Raw genomic sequence first — 15,719 nt, 5'->3', positions numbered from 1 at the left:
ACACAAAATCATTTCATAGCAAATAAATTAAGGCTTTGGCCATCATGTTTGTTTTGGTTAAGAGGTTTTGCTGTCTTTTGATAAAAGTGAATAAATTTGTGTTATGAATAAAAAAATTTGTTTCCATTTACATATAAAAAGTAAATGGCGGCTTGGCGCCTGTGGCTCAAGTGGCTAAGGTGCCAGCCACATACACCTGAGCTGGCGGGTTTGAATCCAGCCTGGGCCCACCAAACAACAATAACGGCTGCAACCAAAAAATAGCCAGGTGTTGTGACAGGCGCCTGTAGTCCCAGCTGCTTGGGAGGCGGAGGCAGCAGAATCACTTGAGCTCAAGAGTTGGAGGTTGCTGTGAGCTGTGATGTCATAGCACTCTACCTAGGGCGACAGTCTCAAAAATAAAAAGTAAATGGCTTTTCTAATAGGATAATGGGCAAGAAAATATTTATATTGAAAGTACTTAGAAATTTATTTTCTACACTGAAATATTAAGAAATTACTATCTCCATTTTTTTGTTATTTTACTTCTATGTGTCCTAAAAATATTATAAACCATCTGTCATTCTGTTGAAAATCAGTACCAGGCAACAGCAAGGCATTAAAATAAAATGCCAAACACATCGAACTTGCTTTCTTGTTTATACTTCCTAAGTGTTGGACTTTTTAATTATTCCAGGTAGGTTTTCTTTTGTGAAGTTTGTTAAATGATCCTTTAGACATGTAGCACATAGTTTAATGTTTAATAGAAAGAGAAAGGGAAAAAATTAGGTGTTTTATAGCTGAAAATTAAAAATTTACTACATCTCTTTTTTCTTTCTTGACTAACTTTTTCTCCCATTACTGTTGTGTTTTTCTTTGTAAATTTATGATTTATGTGAAGTTTTCCCTTCCTGGTCACCTCAGGAGACAGTTATTATATGATGTTACTGTAAAAAAAAATCTATTAATTTTCAGAGTGTGAACAAAAATCTAAATTCCTCCTCTCATAAAATAAAGATCTGAGAGGTCTCTATTTTGATTACTTTTCAACTCATTAAACATGCAGACAATATTGAAGGATACCTTGTAAGAACTAAAAATGTTTTATCAACTCTTTCAGAGTCCAGTTCTAAAATATAACTTGACCAGGAGCAAGGGCTCTTGCTTGTAATCCTAGCATTTTGGGACATGGAGTAAGAAGGATTGCTTGAGGTCAGGAGACCAGCCTGAGCAACATAGCGTTACCCTGTTCTATAAAAAATAGAAAAATGAGCTGGATGTGGTGGTACATGTCTTTAGTCTCACCCACTAGAGAGGCTAAGGCAGGAGGATCACTTGAGCTCAGGAGTTTGAGGTTGCTATGACCATGTCACTTCCTTCATGCCCAAGTAACAAAGTGACCCCGTCTCACAAAATTAAAAACAAAAATCCCACAACAACAAAAAATATATAACTAGATATAATTTAGACATAATAACTACCATTTTTAAAAGTAGGGTGTTATTTTGTGAAAAGTAGGGTGTTATTTTGTGAAATTTTACCTTTTACCTGTGTGTGAACATAACACTTCTGTGAATCTTTCTAAGGATATGAAGGTAGGGAAGGTATTAATAAGAAGTTCAGGTTGGGAGCAGTGGCTCATGCCTGTAATCCTGGCACTGTGGGATGCTGAGGCGGGTGGATTGCTTGAGCTCATGAGTTCAAGACCAGCCTGAGCAAGAATGAGAGCCTATCTCTACTAAAAATGAAAAACTGAGGCAAGAGGATCCCTGGAGTTTGAGGTTGCTATGAGCTGTGATACCATGGCACTCTACCAAGAATGACAAAGTGAGACTCTGTCTCAAAAAGAAAAAAAAAATTTATTGAAAATTAATTTGAACAAAGTACATTTGTGCTTAATGTTAAAATGAAGAAAGGTGTTACGTGCATAAGAGACATATGTTTTTATATAATGGCATTGGTATCCCTATAAGCATCTGATTAGCCAAGTCAGTTAATGATAGAAGTTGAAGTGTTATACATTTAAATAACATGTTAGGGAGTGAATCACTGTGCAGTCACTGAGGCAATTGATAACATTCTTTTTATAGAAGCAAGAATCTCTTATGTGATAGTTTCACTGAAAGCATAGACAAATTATGAAACTAAAATCATGAGACCTTTTTAATAGATCATAAATGTTAGATATTTCCAACTGGTTAACTTTATATATTTACATATATTTTACAGTGCTTGTTGCTATTACTCAAATTTGGGAGAACATTTTTTTAAAAAATGGGTTTTGATTTTATATACAACTGTTTTCTTTCTCTCATAGATTCACTCAGTAAATAATTATTTAGTGAATCTCTCTATCTCAGATATCCTCTCCTAAATTTCCAGGGTGTAAGCATTTTTGTGCTTTAAGAATGGATTTTTTTTTAATATTTTTTTTTTTATTAAGAGTGGATTTTATTTTTTAAACTATCCATTAGCCATTTGGAGCAAACTCGAAAGAATTAGATATTTTACTGAGCTAGATAGTACCTTTGTGAGTAAAAATAAAGAAGTTAATGCACTGAATCTGATTTTCTGATATGACTTATTGCTGAATCTAAAAACAATTCCCAAAAAGAAATTCCATGTATTTCTTGAAAAGAATATGACATCCAAATTGTCTTCTTTGGAAATAGTAAAAATACTTAGTAGCTATGGATAAGTTTTGTTCTGTGTGGTTTTTCAGATCAGCTTCATAAGAACCTAATTTGGTGGTATGATTTAAATATTTCAAGTCATTACTTTGGTACAAACAGACTAACAGTTAAACTTGTTATATATACAAGGATGTTGTATAGATGTTGATTACACTTGGCTCTAATGTAATATTTAATTTATTTTTTTAGACTTCCACAGTTATTTCAGGAAATTCTTCTAGTACCAGTGTTTCCTCTTCAGTAACCAGTGGCCTAACTGGATGGGCAGCTTTTGCAGCCAAAACTTCCTCTGCTGGTCCCTCAACAGCAAAATTGAATTCAACAACACAAAACAGTACTGGGAAACCTGCTACCTCATCAGCTAGCCAGAAGCCTGTGGGTTTAACTGGTCTAGCAACATCATCCAAAGGAGGAATAGGTTCTAAAATAGGGTCCAATAACAGCTCTACACCCACTGTGCCATTGAAACCACCTCCACCTCTAACCTTGGGCAAAACTGGTCTTAGTCGCTCAGTTAGTTGTGACAATGTCAGCAAAGTAGGTCTTCCGAGTCCGAGTAGTTTAGTTCCAGGTAGCAGCAGCCAACTAAGTGGGAATGGAAATAGCGGGACATCTGGGCCTAGTGGAAGTACTCCTAGCAAAACCACTTCAGAATCGAGCAGCTCTCCCTCAGCATCCCTTAAAGGTCCAACTTCACAAGAGTCACAGCTCAATGCTATGAAGCGATTACAGATGGTCAAGAAGAAAGCTGCACAAAAGAAACTGAAGAAGTAATGTGGCCAAGTAGTTTTTATATCATATTAACGTAAAGCTTATTATTAGGACATAAATTGTAATATACTATAATTTAATAAAAATCTTCATAATCAAATTTCTAATGTTTCTTACCTTAAAATGTTAAATATTATATAGCAATGCAGAAAGTTTTATTTTAAATGTCTTTAACATTTTTATTTTAATAATTTCCATAGTGTGTCAAAACAATGATTAGAATGACTGGTTCTTGATGAGAATTTCAGAAGATTGATAGCATGTGAGAATATAACGAAAAAGAAATAATTCATCTTCTAACAAAGCCCCAAGAATTGATCCTGCTGAACGAGGTAACTTACAAGGTACCCAATATATAGTTTTCTACTTTCCTTTCAATATTTTGGGTATTAGGTGTTAGTCCCAGCCTCATTTCAAGTGATTGTCTTACTCTCTCCAATTATTTCATCTCCTTTTTCAAAATTAATTTTTTAATTGATTTCTCGTATCTCATTTGTATCTTTACCATTTTTATCACTCATATCAGTTATTTATGGATTTGTCTCTTCCAATAGATAGTGAACTTTCACACCTTTTAATATTTAATCTCACATTGCCCTATGTTACCAATGTAATATATGCACATAATACATATTCAATAAATATTGACTAATCCTGGTTATGCACATTCCAGAGAATTCTTGAGAAAAATACCCATTCCAAGAGTCTTTGTGGATGGAAATTTATGACTATTCACACATTGGCACCTTCTATACTGTGAAAGAAAAGACAGTTTTGTTTTTACTGCCCAAAAATGTTATAGCATTTTACCTAATTTTAGTTAATTTTGTATAAAAGAGCTCCTAAATGATAAATTCTTGAGATTGTACGTTAAGTCAGAAACCGTGAAGAATCTGAGTCATTGCATTATTTGCCACCTAACAAATAGCCAACCATCATTTTACGTATATATTCTGACAGAAGATAGGAAGCTTTTTAGCAGAGAAACAGTTTATTATTCACAGAAAAACACAGCAACTATTTTTAAATTCATGAATACTTAATTGTACCCAGAAACTGGAAATCCATTAAATTCCCATATTTATAATCCTGAACAGGATTGATCCATCATTCCAGCTGTTGATGGAACAGTTGATCCATCAACTTTGATGTGTGCTGCTAAATCTTCACTCTATAAACTAATTTCAAACCCTCTTTCTTAATCCCTAGGTTTTTCTAGCATCATTATTCCATTAATAAAATATATTGATAAATGATTCTGTGAAGATAAAGCTTTTTAAATTAAGCTTATTCTGGCTCTGCACCCATAGCACAGTGGTTACGGCACCGGCCACATACACTGAGGCTGGCATGTTCGAACTTGGCCCAGGCCATCTAAACAATGACAAATGCAACAAAAAGCTGGGCATTGTGGCAGTCGCCCGTAGTCCCAGCTACTTGGGAGGCTGAGGCAAGAAAATCGCTTAAGCCCAAGAGTGACGTTTCTGTGAGCCATAACTCCAGGGCACTCTACTGAGGGTGACATAGTGAGACTCTGTCTCAAAAAATAAATAATTAATTAAGCTTGTTCTAAGGAAAGATGATTATTTTTAACTGCTCTGTTAAATAACGGCACCACATTATTCCTGGTTAATTAGAATCCAAGTTTTAGATAATCACATTACTTACTTGTGGAGTAGGTGTCTGTTTACATGTTTAAAGTCTTCCTACAGATGTTTTTTGTTTTAAGAAACAGATTTCTGGGCGGCACCTGTAGCTCAGTCAGTAGGGCGCCGGCCCCATATACCGAGGGTGGCGGGTTCAAACCCGGCCCCGGCCAAACTGCAACCAAAAAAGTAGCCGGGCGTTGTGGTGGGCCCCTGTAGTCCCAGCTACTTGGGAGGCTGAGGCAAGAGAATCACTTAAGCCCAGGAGTTGGAGGTTGCTGTGAGCTGTCTGATGCCACGGCACTCTACCGAGGGCCATAAAGTGAGACTCTGTCTCTACAAAAAAAAAAAAAAAGAAAAAAGAAACAGATTTCTGTTGATAAATCATCAATTTGGCATGAACCCCAAGTCTTCTTTAAGGTCAAAAGACCAAATAACAATTCATAATTGTTTATAGTTCAGAGCCAATTTGGACAAAACTGAACAAAATGACCCATCATAAACTCAACTCAGCAACTATTAAGTTAATGTAACCTCATTACCTACAAGAAAGTAAAACAGAGCAGTGCCTGTGGCTCAAAAGAGTGGGGCGCCAGCCCCATATGCCAGCACTAGCCAAAAAGAAATTAAAACAGTAGTACTTATTGCAGTTTGCACATTGGCACTTGAAATGAAAAAAATTTATCCTATGATGAAAGATAAGTACTAGGCAGAGTTGAGAAGTAGTTTCTATCGTACCTTAGTGATTATTTTGACATTTTATCTTTCATTGAGTATAGCTCTTTGTATAGGTAATATATGCATTATATTTAGAATATGTATGTATGTATAAGTATGTATACATTTAATAAGGTACAAGGTCAGTCAATTTAAGCTTGCAAACTAATCCTAGAAGAAGTGCCACATACCTCATTGCTGAGTATCATTATGGTCACCTTCAAAGTACTCCCCTTGGGAATATGTGTACCAATGCCAGCACATAGTCCACCCTTCAAAGCAATTTTGGAATTCTCTGGAATGACCATCAGAGCTGTTGTCATCTGAGGTCTGATAATTAGGTTTGTGAACTTTTCCTAGAAGTGCTCATGCCAGCATCAGTGCCTAACTTTCTAAGGGGAGTACTTTGAAGGTGACCGTAGTAATATTCAACATAGAATTTCCTATGATGAATTTACAAACTTCATTGTCAGACCTTGTATATAACTCAGTTTGTTCTTTTAAAGAGGTATATTTGGTATTAAGAGTTGATTTCAAGTAGCTCTTATACCTTGATTTTTCCACATCATAAAGTGAACTACAAGACTATTTAACTGAGCAGTGATGAAAGTAGCCAGTTTTATATTACTAGTCTGAATGATTTTATTTATTTACGTGTAGTTTGTTTTCCCCATTAGAATTTAAGTGGTATGAGGGAATGAGGGTATGAGTGTCTTGTACAACACCGTGTTCCCACTAGAGCTCTCAAGCACTTACTGGCTTGGTGAATAAGTAGACAGATGAGCAAGTATGCCACCAAATAAGCTTTTAGGATTGTTTATTTGAATCCTGTGGTAGTGTTTAGAAATTTGTTCAGTATGATTTTTCTGTTTTGAATATTATACTTTTGAAAAGATTTTAGTGACTTTAAAAAAAATGGAAAGCTGCTTGGTGCCCATAGCTCAGTGGTTAGGGCACCAGCCACATGCACTGGGGCTGGTGGGTTCAAACCTGGCCCAGGCCTGCTAAACAATAGTGACAACAACACAACAAAATAGCCTGGCGTTGTGGCAGGTGCCTTTGGTCCCTGCTACCTGGGAGGCTGCAAGAGAATCTCTTAAGCCCAAGAGTTTGAGGTTGCTCTGAGCTGTGATGCCACAGCACTCTACCAAGGGTGACATAGTGAGACTCTGTCTCAAAAAAGAAAAAAAAAAGGAAAGGAAAACAGTGAAAGGACACTGAAGGCAAATGCCTGACTGTGAATCCCAGTCCCTCCATGTATGAGGTATGTGGTTCTCAGTTTCCTGCTTTGTGAAACGTAGATGATAATGAGATAAATTGGAAACATCTAATACTTAAAGTTGAAGTGATTCCAACTCTTAACGTGGATGTGCTAGTACTGTTATTAGTAGCTGAGAGTACAAATTATATTGTGATGATTATAGGTTATATAGGAAATACATACATTTTGCCAAAATAAAACTTTATTTAATATATAATTATAAAAATTATATAAGGAATTAGAGAAAGCCATAAATACATTTACATACCACAGTGTTATTTTTTAAGAGAAGCTTTTTATTTAATTTACTGAGAATCCCTTTCCTCTATTTTTGAACATATTATTCCGGTATTTGCTAAAATATGCCTTATTTTCCTGCTAACGCACATCTTGCCGGTATCTAGCTAAAATGTAATATTGTGAAAGCTGTAGCTGGCCTACACAGACTCAACTTGAGCCCAGGAGTGAAGGTTTGTTATATTGGGGTAATTTTGTAAATCACAGAGATTTAGTGAGTTTTTAAATATATTATTTAGTGTATATAGGGAGAGGGAAGTAATAGGAAAAAGGTCAGACTTTTAAAAAGAGTAACATTCTATAAATAATGATCTGTTCCTAGAGAGTATAAAGTCCAGTATCCTTCCATATAATATTTAATTACTTCCTCATCAGCTATAATTTAAATTTGTATGTCTAATTTAACTTGAATTTTGTGAGGTCCACATGTATTTAGTGTTGAGCAATGCATTGAGTACCTTAAGAAGTCATAACAAATAGGATTTAAATAAAGTTGTTTTCTTGTTGTAGAACGTAAAATAAAGAATTCCTCCTTTTATTCGTATAGCTTTGAGAGTTTTTTACAATGGATAAAAGTCCAAGAAATGAGTAGGAAAAGTGAAGAGTTTTTAATTCCATATTTCAGAAATTAAATCAGCAATTTTTATAAATCACCAGAACTGCATTTATTGCAAATGTTGCCAGGCACTTAATAGCCATTTCTAAAAGTACAAATTATATTTTAGACAAAATATGGAATAGTCTAGCATTTAAAGTATGTCATGCAATGCTTCATTGCTGTGATTAAGAATGTACATTATGTCTCCTCTGCACAATTCAACCTTCATAGAATTGTTCTATCCTAATGAATACTAAAGATATTTTTCTGAAATATAAAGAATGTTCAAGTAGTGGCTTTCTGACTTTTTCATATGACTTAAGCACCCATGATAATTTTTCATTATTGGATTAATTTTTTTACATCTCCAAAATTTTATATAATATTAGTTTAGAACATCCACATTTAAAAATAAATGTTAAATAAAACATACTTATTTTAAAAAGAAAAATAGCTACAAAAATTTCTTCTTCATTCCTTGGAAAAATACTTCAGAGGATTCTGTAGTATGCAATAACATTTAGTTTAAAAAATTATGAAGAAATAACTACATTAGTGTAGGTAGCCTTAAATATACCAATGTCACCAGCAGTTTTCTTTTAAACTTCTTGAAGATTTATACATCTTAGAACTATCTTGGGAATTTATTTCCCTTAGGCCCAATAAAGTAATATCAGGCCTCAAAATTACAAATTACTTGATTTTTAAACAAAATACTTAGAAAATGAGAGTATTGTGTAATTTTAAAAACCTATAAATGTCTAAGTGGAAAATGAAATGTAGATTGGCCTAAAATAGCAATAACAAAGTTTTATAGTAATATGTGTTCACCACAGTAGTGGGGAACTGCAGTAAGTGGCTTCATTACAGCTCTTCCTCAGCAGCTAATTGCATTATTATTATTTTAATGTTGTGGTTTCTTCATTCTATAAGGATCAATCCTAGGACTACATAAATAGACAAACCCTCTCATATATATCTAGTCATTTATGTCAGCCAGAAAAGCAGATAGGTACTACTTATATAATTCTTCAATTTTCTGGGGTATATTAAGGTCACCGTTACTTTAAATATTTACATATATATATGTAATTACATATATATTATAGTATAACTATATTTTACATACTATATAACTGTATTGCATATATTGTATATTTTATACATATTACACATTTAAATATATGTAATTATATATGTATATAAAATTTCCCTATTATTTTGCATGCTCATAGTTTCCTCAGTAGTCAGTTTGGATTCCTTACTCTAGGCAAACTATAATTTAGTTATGTTTTAAAATTGGGTGCAAAGAGTAATTAAAAGACATAAAAAGTATCTGTATTTCTAAAAAAGAGTCTTCTTTCACTACCCAATTCAAAATAAGAAAATATTTTATGCAAAACAACTTACTAGTAGAACCTTACAAAACCACCTCAAGATTAAATGATTTTAGGAAAATTATCCTAAAATGCAAATATTTCTGTCATGTAAATGTCTTAGAAATTTCTGTGATTGTGTCATTTGTGTGCGTGTTATAAGTCAGAAGCCCTCTGAAAAATAGCACTCTTCATTTTGTTATTTATATTCTTTGGTAATATAACATAGTATACATTATAAGAATCAATAAATCTTTCAAATTAAGGTTTGTTTTTTTTTTTTTTCCACTTTCCCTGAGACAGAATCTCATCTATCACCCTTGGTAAAGCAATCTCAAACTCCTGGGCTCAAATGATCCTCTGGCCTCAGTTTTTTTCCTTTTTTTTTTTTTTCTTTTAGTTTTTTCATTTTTAGTAGAGATGGGATCTCACTTCTGCCCAGACTGGTCTCCAAACTCCTAAGCTCAAGTGATCTGCCCACGTTGGCCTCCGAGTGTTAGGACTACAAGCATGACCCACTGTGCCCATATGATCAATCTTAAAATTAATGTCATACTAGCATTTTTTGTTATGGACAATGGAAAGCTACCTTAATTTGATTTTTAAAGGAAACCACTGAAGTGGTTTAATCTTTTTTTTGTTGTTGTTCCAAGAAGCATCTTTAGTTTATTAAAATGTATGGAAAAAGTACGTCTGAAATCCTAACAGTCACTACCCAAATTAAAGTTCAGTGTCCCAGGACGTTGTGGTATAGCAAATGTTATCCTCAATGCCTGCCTCATCTAAGTTCAAATCAGCAACTAAAAATATTTACATCTTGGCTCAGAACTGGATATACCATTCCCATTCATCCAAGTAATTGAGTGATCCAAAAATATATGCTCATTAAGTATCATTAGCAATTATGTGGGATGATTTTTAAGGAATTATACTTTCAAAAATGCTTAAAACAAAACAAAAATAAACCTAGATACTTTATTGTCTCTAGGAAGCCCTATAATCCTTAATTTTTTTTATTCAGTTATTTGTACATAGATCATAAATACATTTATGCCGTTATGGGATTCGATGTGTTGATTATTTGTATAAGTTGGGGTGCTTATATCCTACTAATCAACATAGCTTTCACCTCATTTACTCAATTACAGCAGTAAGACATTTGTGTTCTACGTCTGATGGATCCAACTTGTACTTGCAATGTGCTCCACAGGTGTGGTCCCCTACTAACCCTCCGTCAACCCACCCCTCTCCCTTCCCCTCTGCGGTGCCTGTGGCTCAAAGAGTAGGGCACCGGCCCCGTATACTGGAAGTGGTGGGTTCATACCCAGCCCCAGACAAAAACGGCAAAAAAATATAATCCTTAATTTGAAAGAACTAATAAACATTTAACTATAAGCCTGAGAGAAAAATGGCCCTCATCAGGGTTTATTATTTGCATCACTAAGTGCCTTCCAGTTAGCAAGAGAATACACTTACTGGAAGAGTTCAGTGTAGTGGTTAAGAGCATGGATCCTGGAACTAGTCTACCTAGATTTGAGTCCCAGCCCCACCACTTACTGGCAATGTGACTTGGGCTAAATTACTTCACCTCTTTGGGCAGCAGTTCCTTCATAACTTTTGAGTATCAAATAAGTAACTACATATTAAGCACTTAGAACGATGTCTGCAATGTGGTTTGGATTCAGCAAATGTTAGATATTAATGTCGAGTTACTCGGTTTTTTCCATTGGTTCAAAACTTAAAGGAAGGTTTCACATTAAAGACTATCAGTTGGCTTTTAATTAATTCCCATTTATGTATTTAGTATATTCTGTGGCTTAAACATATATGTGTATAATCTGTATTATATACATACATATAAACTGCATAATATATTTGGATTTATATTGTGTATGTATATAAATAAGCATGCATTTGCAAGAGAGAAATATGACAAACAAAAGCATATTTGAGAAAATAATAAAAAAATTATAATAAGCTGAAAAACTTATTCTTAGATCCAGCCTGTCATGATGATAAAAAACACATTACCTTTTCAAAAGATCTCCACTTTTATATAGTTGATAGTTGGAGCTTGGGCTTTTTGCTTTGCTGTTTCTATTAGCTTAATATTCCTTTAACATGAATTCTTTATAAGACATTCATGAAATAATTTCATTAGGAAGTCCAGTCTTCCTCAAAACCTGATACAGTCAGTATCAATTCATGTAGTTTGGAGGTTTCCTGCTTTCTGGTCCAAAGCTTTGTAAGTCAGTTTTATGAGATGTCAATCAGCAGCTTGCGAGAAAATAGGTCAAAGGCTTATTTTCTTATGCATAAGTCATCTTCCCAAGGTAGTTAGCTGGTACATATCCTTTCTGCCCTTGAGCTTCAGCTAACCACCATTCTTTATTGCCACTTAGGTCACAAAACCTAACTATATGGACTCTTTGGTATTCCTGAAGGCTGAGTTCATGGTCATTCCGTGCTTGAAAAGCATGAACTGCATAGAAAATCTAGGCAAAGAAGAAAATGATATTAATGAAACTGGAACCTAAACATTTAGAGAAACAGTAATTTGCAAACTTTTAGAAGCAATGCTAAAACTTTTTTTTATTTTTTCGACATCACACTGTCTGACTTGTTTTATTGGATTTATTTCTTTAAAATATGACCAAATGAGAATGGAATGCAACAGGCATTTTTATTATTCTGTGGGTAGGAGTTTATACGACCATGCTTGAAGGCAATTTGATAATTTCTATAAAATATTTTTTAAATGCTAATTTCTTTTGAATCTATAATAGCTTTAAGAATCTCTTCTACAGAAATAGAAATATTGGCAGAGATTTTAACACAACAGTGTTACTATAAACCAAAATGAAAGGTGAGATGTGGGAAGTGAGTGAGAATAACACTAATAGTTCAGCAAGAGAAAAATAGTTAAATTCTAGACCCTTATACTAAGGAAATTTGTAGTCATTAAAAATGTTTTTTCCCCCCTGAACGTAAAGCATATGGTAAAGTAAAGCATACCAAAGAGGTACAATATTAGATGTACAAATAAATCTAATATTGTCAGGTAGTTTCTTTGAACCATAGGATTATAGGTGATTTTCTTTTTTTCTTTTTTGAGTAAGATTATAGGTGATTTGCATTTCTACTTCTTTGTTCCTTCATTTTCTAAACCTTTATAATGACAATGTAATAAATTTATACTTTTAAAAATTAAGTGAACTAGAAGAAACTAATCAAACATTTCATCAAGGGAATTTTTCTCTGACATCTAAAGAGTACTTTACAGTTATTAGATGCATAAGAAGCCCCAAAACAAGTGGTTAGCCCTTCTTCCTTCATAAAATACTAAGACTGAAAATGAAAATATTTAGTTATGTTGTAAAATTGAGAAATTAGCTAACAACACTTATTCACTCAGTTATTTTATGAAATACCTACTAAGTGCCAGATATAGTTTTATTAGGGACCTTACAACTCAGCTAGGAAAATAATGTCAACAAAACAAACAAAAACCTACACACACATAACCCACAAAACACTACACCTAGATCAGGCGTCCTCAAACCACATGAAGCGGTGTGAATTGTATTTGTTCCTGTTTTTTTTTTTTACTTCAAAATAAGATATGTGCAGTGTGCATAGGAATTTGTTCATAGTTTTTTTTTTAAACTATAGTCCAGCCTTCCAATGGTCTGAGGGACAGTGAACTGGCCCCCTGTTGAAAAAGTTTGAGGATGCCTGACCTAGATGATACGTCAGTTAATGGTGAGCAAGGTGGGTTTTCAAATAAGTAACCTTTCATAAACGACGAAGTCTACAAAGGGGATGAATACATCACATTTAAAGGTATAGAAATGAATACATGAAAATAATTATGTATAGGAAAAGGCAAGCAGATTAACTCAAAATTGAGAGTCAGTAGATAAAGGAGACTGAGAAATTAGATGACTTTATTGAAAGAAGAAGAGACGAGACAGTTATAGCTTCTTTAAATCTTCAACTGTTATTTACCTTATGATGGAATTCTGCCTCTATTAATTGGTATATCCACTTGACTAGTATGAACTACACCTTAAGGAACCGCATTACTGTGGTCTGAATATTTGTGTCACTCCAAAATTCATGTGTTGAAATCCTAAGTTTCTGGCTGGGCATGGCAGCATGTGTTTGTGGCAGCATGCATCTGTAGTCCCAGCAGTTCCAGCAGCTCTGGAGGTTTAAGTCGTAAGATTGCTAGATCCCAGGATTTTGAGGCTACAAGGAGCTATGATTGTACCACTTCACTCTAGCCTGGGTGACAGTGAGACCCTGTCTTGAAAGAAAGAAAGAAAAAAGCAGGGGTTGGGGTGAGAAAGAGGAGAAGAAAGAAGAAAGAGAAGAAAGAAAGAAATCAGAGAAGAGAGAAGGAAGGAAAGAAGAGAAAAGAAAAGAAAAGAAAAAAGAAAGAAATCCTAGCTCCTAAAGTTACATTAAGAAGTGGGGAGACTCTGGAGGTGATTAGGCTCTGACCTCATGAATGGGACTTATTCATTAAGGAGAAAAAGAGGCCCAAGAGAAACCCTTCACTCCTTCCACCCGTGAAGACTCAGTGAGAAGGTGGCCTTCATCAAACTCCAGATAAGCTGGTGCCTTGATCTTGGAATTTCAGCCTCCTCACTCTGAGAAATAAATTTCTGTTGAAAGTCAACAAGTTTATGGTATTTCATTATCAACCTGAATGCACTAAGATACACATTTAATCATTTCTCTACATCATGGTACATAGGAGGAATTCAAATACAAGGTGTCCATAAAGTTCGTGTGTAATTTAAAATACTGAAATCACACACAAAATTTATGGATAACCCTGTATTTGTTGATTTGCCCTGAAAGTTAGACTGAAGGGCTTGGATATCATACAAGAGATCATGCACAAAATTATCTCGTATCATATAAGATACCAATAAGAGAGACTGTTGGATACGAATTATTTGGTAATTAAAAAAAATTAAAGAAGAAAACAAAATAGGAGTTGCTATTAATTCCACAGCACAGAGTGGTAACACAATAACTACCTTTTATAGAGCTCATGACGGTCTGCGTGTCAGATGTGCTTTAGCCTCAACAACCCTGTGAATTCTGACTTGAAAAAGAAGCATATTCTTGGGGCGGCGCCTGTGGCTCAGTCGGTAAGGCGCTGGCCCCATATACCGAGGGTGGGGGGTTCAAATCCGACCCCGGCCAAACTGCAACCAAAAAATAGCTGGGTGTTGTGGCGGGCGCCTGTAGTCCCAGCTACTCAGGAGGCTGAGGCAAGAGAATCGCTTAAGCCCAGGAGTTGGAGGTTGCTGTGAGCTGTGTGATGCCACGGCACTCTACTGAGGGCCATAAAGTGAGACTCTGTCTCTACCAAAAAAAAAGAAGCATATTCTTAATCATAGGGCTAATTTGTCCTTTTAAGAACCATATCATCTAACTCCAAATCCTGTGCTTGGTCAGTTTCTCATAGTGCTGTAGGAGCTAAATGCTTCTTCTAGCAAGAATGTGCAGGGTCGCTTCTTGGGGAAAGGAACTGGAGTGTAATATGTTATTGCTGCTGTTGTTTTGTGGTCATTTAGGAAGTGAAAACATTGAGTAGATCCACAGAGCAGAGGATTTGGTTGCAAAACTATTTAGGAATGTGATGTACTGTAAAACAATTTCTGAAATAATATGTAAGAGCTTGGAAGCAGTTGCTAACCATCTTTTGCGATTTTTTGTTTTTTGAGACAGAGTCTCATTTTGTTGCCCTTGGTAGAGTGCTGTGGTGTCACAGCTCACAGCAACCTCAAACTCCTGGGCTCAAGCAATTCTCTTACTTTAGCCTCCTAAGTAGCTGGGACTATGGGCGCCCCCCCACAATGCCTGGCTATTTTTAGAGATAGGGTCTTGCTCTGGCTTAGGCTGGTCTTGAACCTATGAGCTCAGGCAATCCACCTGCCTTGTCTTCCCAGAGTGCTAGGATTACAGGCATGAGCCACTGTGCCCAGCCTTATCTTTTGCAGTTTTTATAAAAAACATGCTTTACCAATTTTACCCGTGCAGCTATAGATTTTCAGCAGGTTGGATTACCTACAGATATACTTTCCTAAATATTTGTGGTAGTTTTTTGCTTTAGCACAGATTCTCTCAAGGGGGAATACAAACACTTTCACCTAGATGTATTTGGCATAAAACTATAATATAGTTTATATTTTAAACATTAAATATAGATTTTCATGAAATCGTAAATTTAGGCTCGGTGCCTATAGCTCAGTGGCTAGGATGCCCACCACATGCACCAGAGCTGGCAGGTTCGAATCCAGCTCGGGCCTGCCAAAACAACGACAACTACAACAAAATTGTGGCGGGCACCTGTAGACCCAG

At 35.1% G+C, this 15,719-nt stretch overlaps 2 protein-coding genes across 6 annotated transcripts in view; one reads left to right on the top strand and one right to left on the bottom strand.

Annotated features, from left to right (window-relative positions):
• Positions 1-15,719, top strand: part of INTS12 (integrator complex subunit 12) — a 98,531-nt gene that overhangs the window by 21,302 nt on the left and 61,510 nt on the right. For 3 of the 5 annotated variants that reach the window (XM_053560569.1, XM_053560929.1, XM_053560653.1), the window contains exons 7-8: positions 2,862-3,442; positions 3,644-3,787. In XM_053560569.1, the coding sequence (XP_053416544.1) occupies positions 2,862-3,442; positions 3,644-3,659 (597 nt within the window). In that variant the 3' untranslated portion in view covers positions 3,660-3,787. Of the gene's footprint in view, positions 1-2,861; positions 3,544-3,643; positions 5,194-15,719 lie in introns of those variants that run through there. The other 2 variants (XM_053560743.1, XM_053560831.1) reach the window with 2 other exon arrangements.
• Positions 9,144-15,719, bottom strand: part of ARHGEF38 (Rho guanine nucleotide exchange factor 38) — a 139,686-nt gene continuing 133,110 nt past the window's right edge. Inside the window, exon 14 of the mRNA XM_053561058.1 lies at positions 9,144-11,833. Within this exon, the coding sequence (XP_053417033.1) occupies positions 11,648-11,833 (186 nt within the window). The 3' untranslated portion in view covers positions 9,144-11,647. The remainder of the gene's footprint in view (positions 11,834-15,719) is intronic.

Source organism: Nycticebus coucang, chromosome 1, assembly GCF_027406575.1.
Source record: "Nycticebus coucang isolate mNycCou1 chromosome 1, mNycCou1.pri, whole genome shotgun sequence".
NCBI lineage: Eukaryota > Metazoa > Chordata > Mammalia > Primates > Lorisidae > Nycticebus > Nycticebus coucang.
The sequence above is the reverse complement of the archived record's forward strand: the minus strand, read 5'-3'. Positions and strand labels throughout refer to the sequence as shown.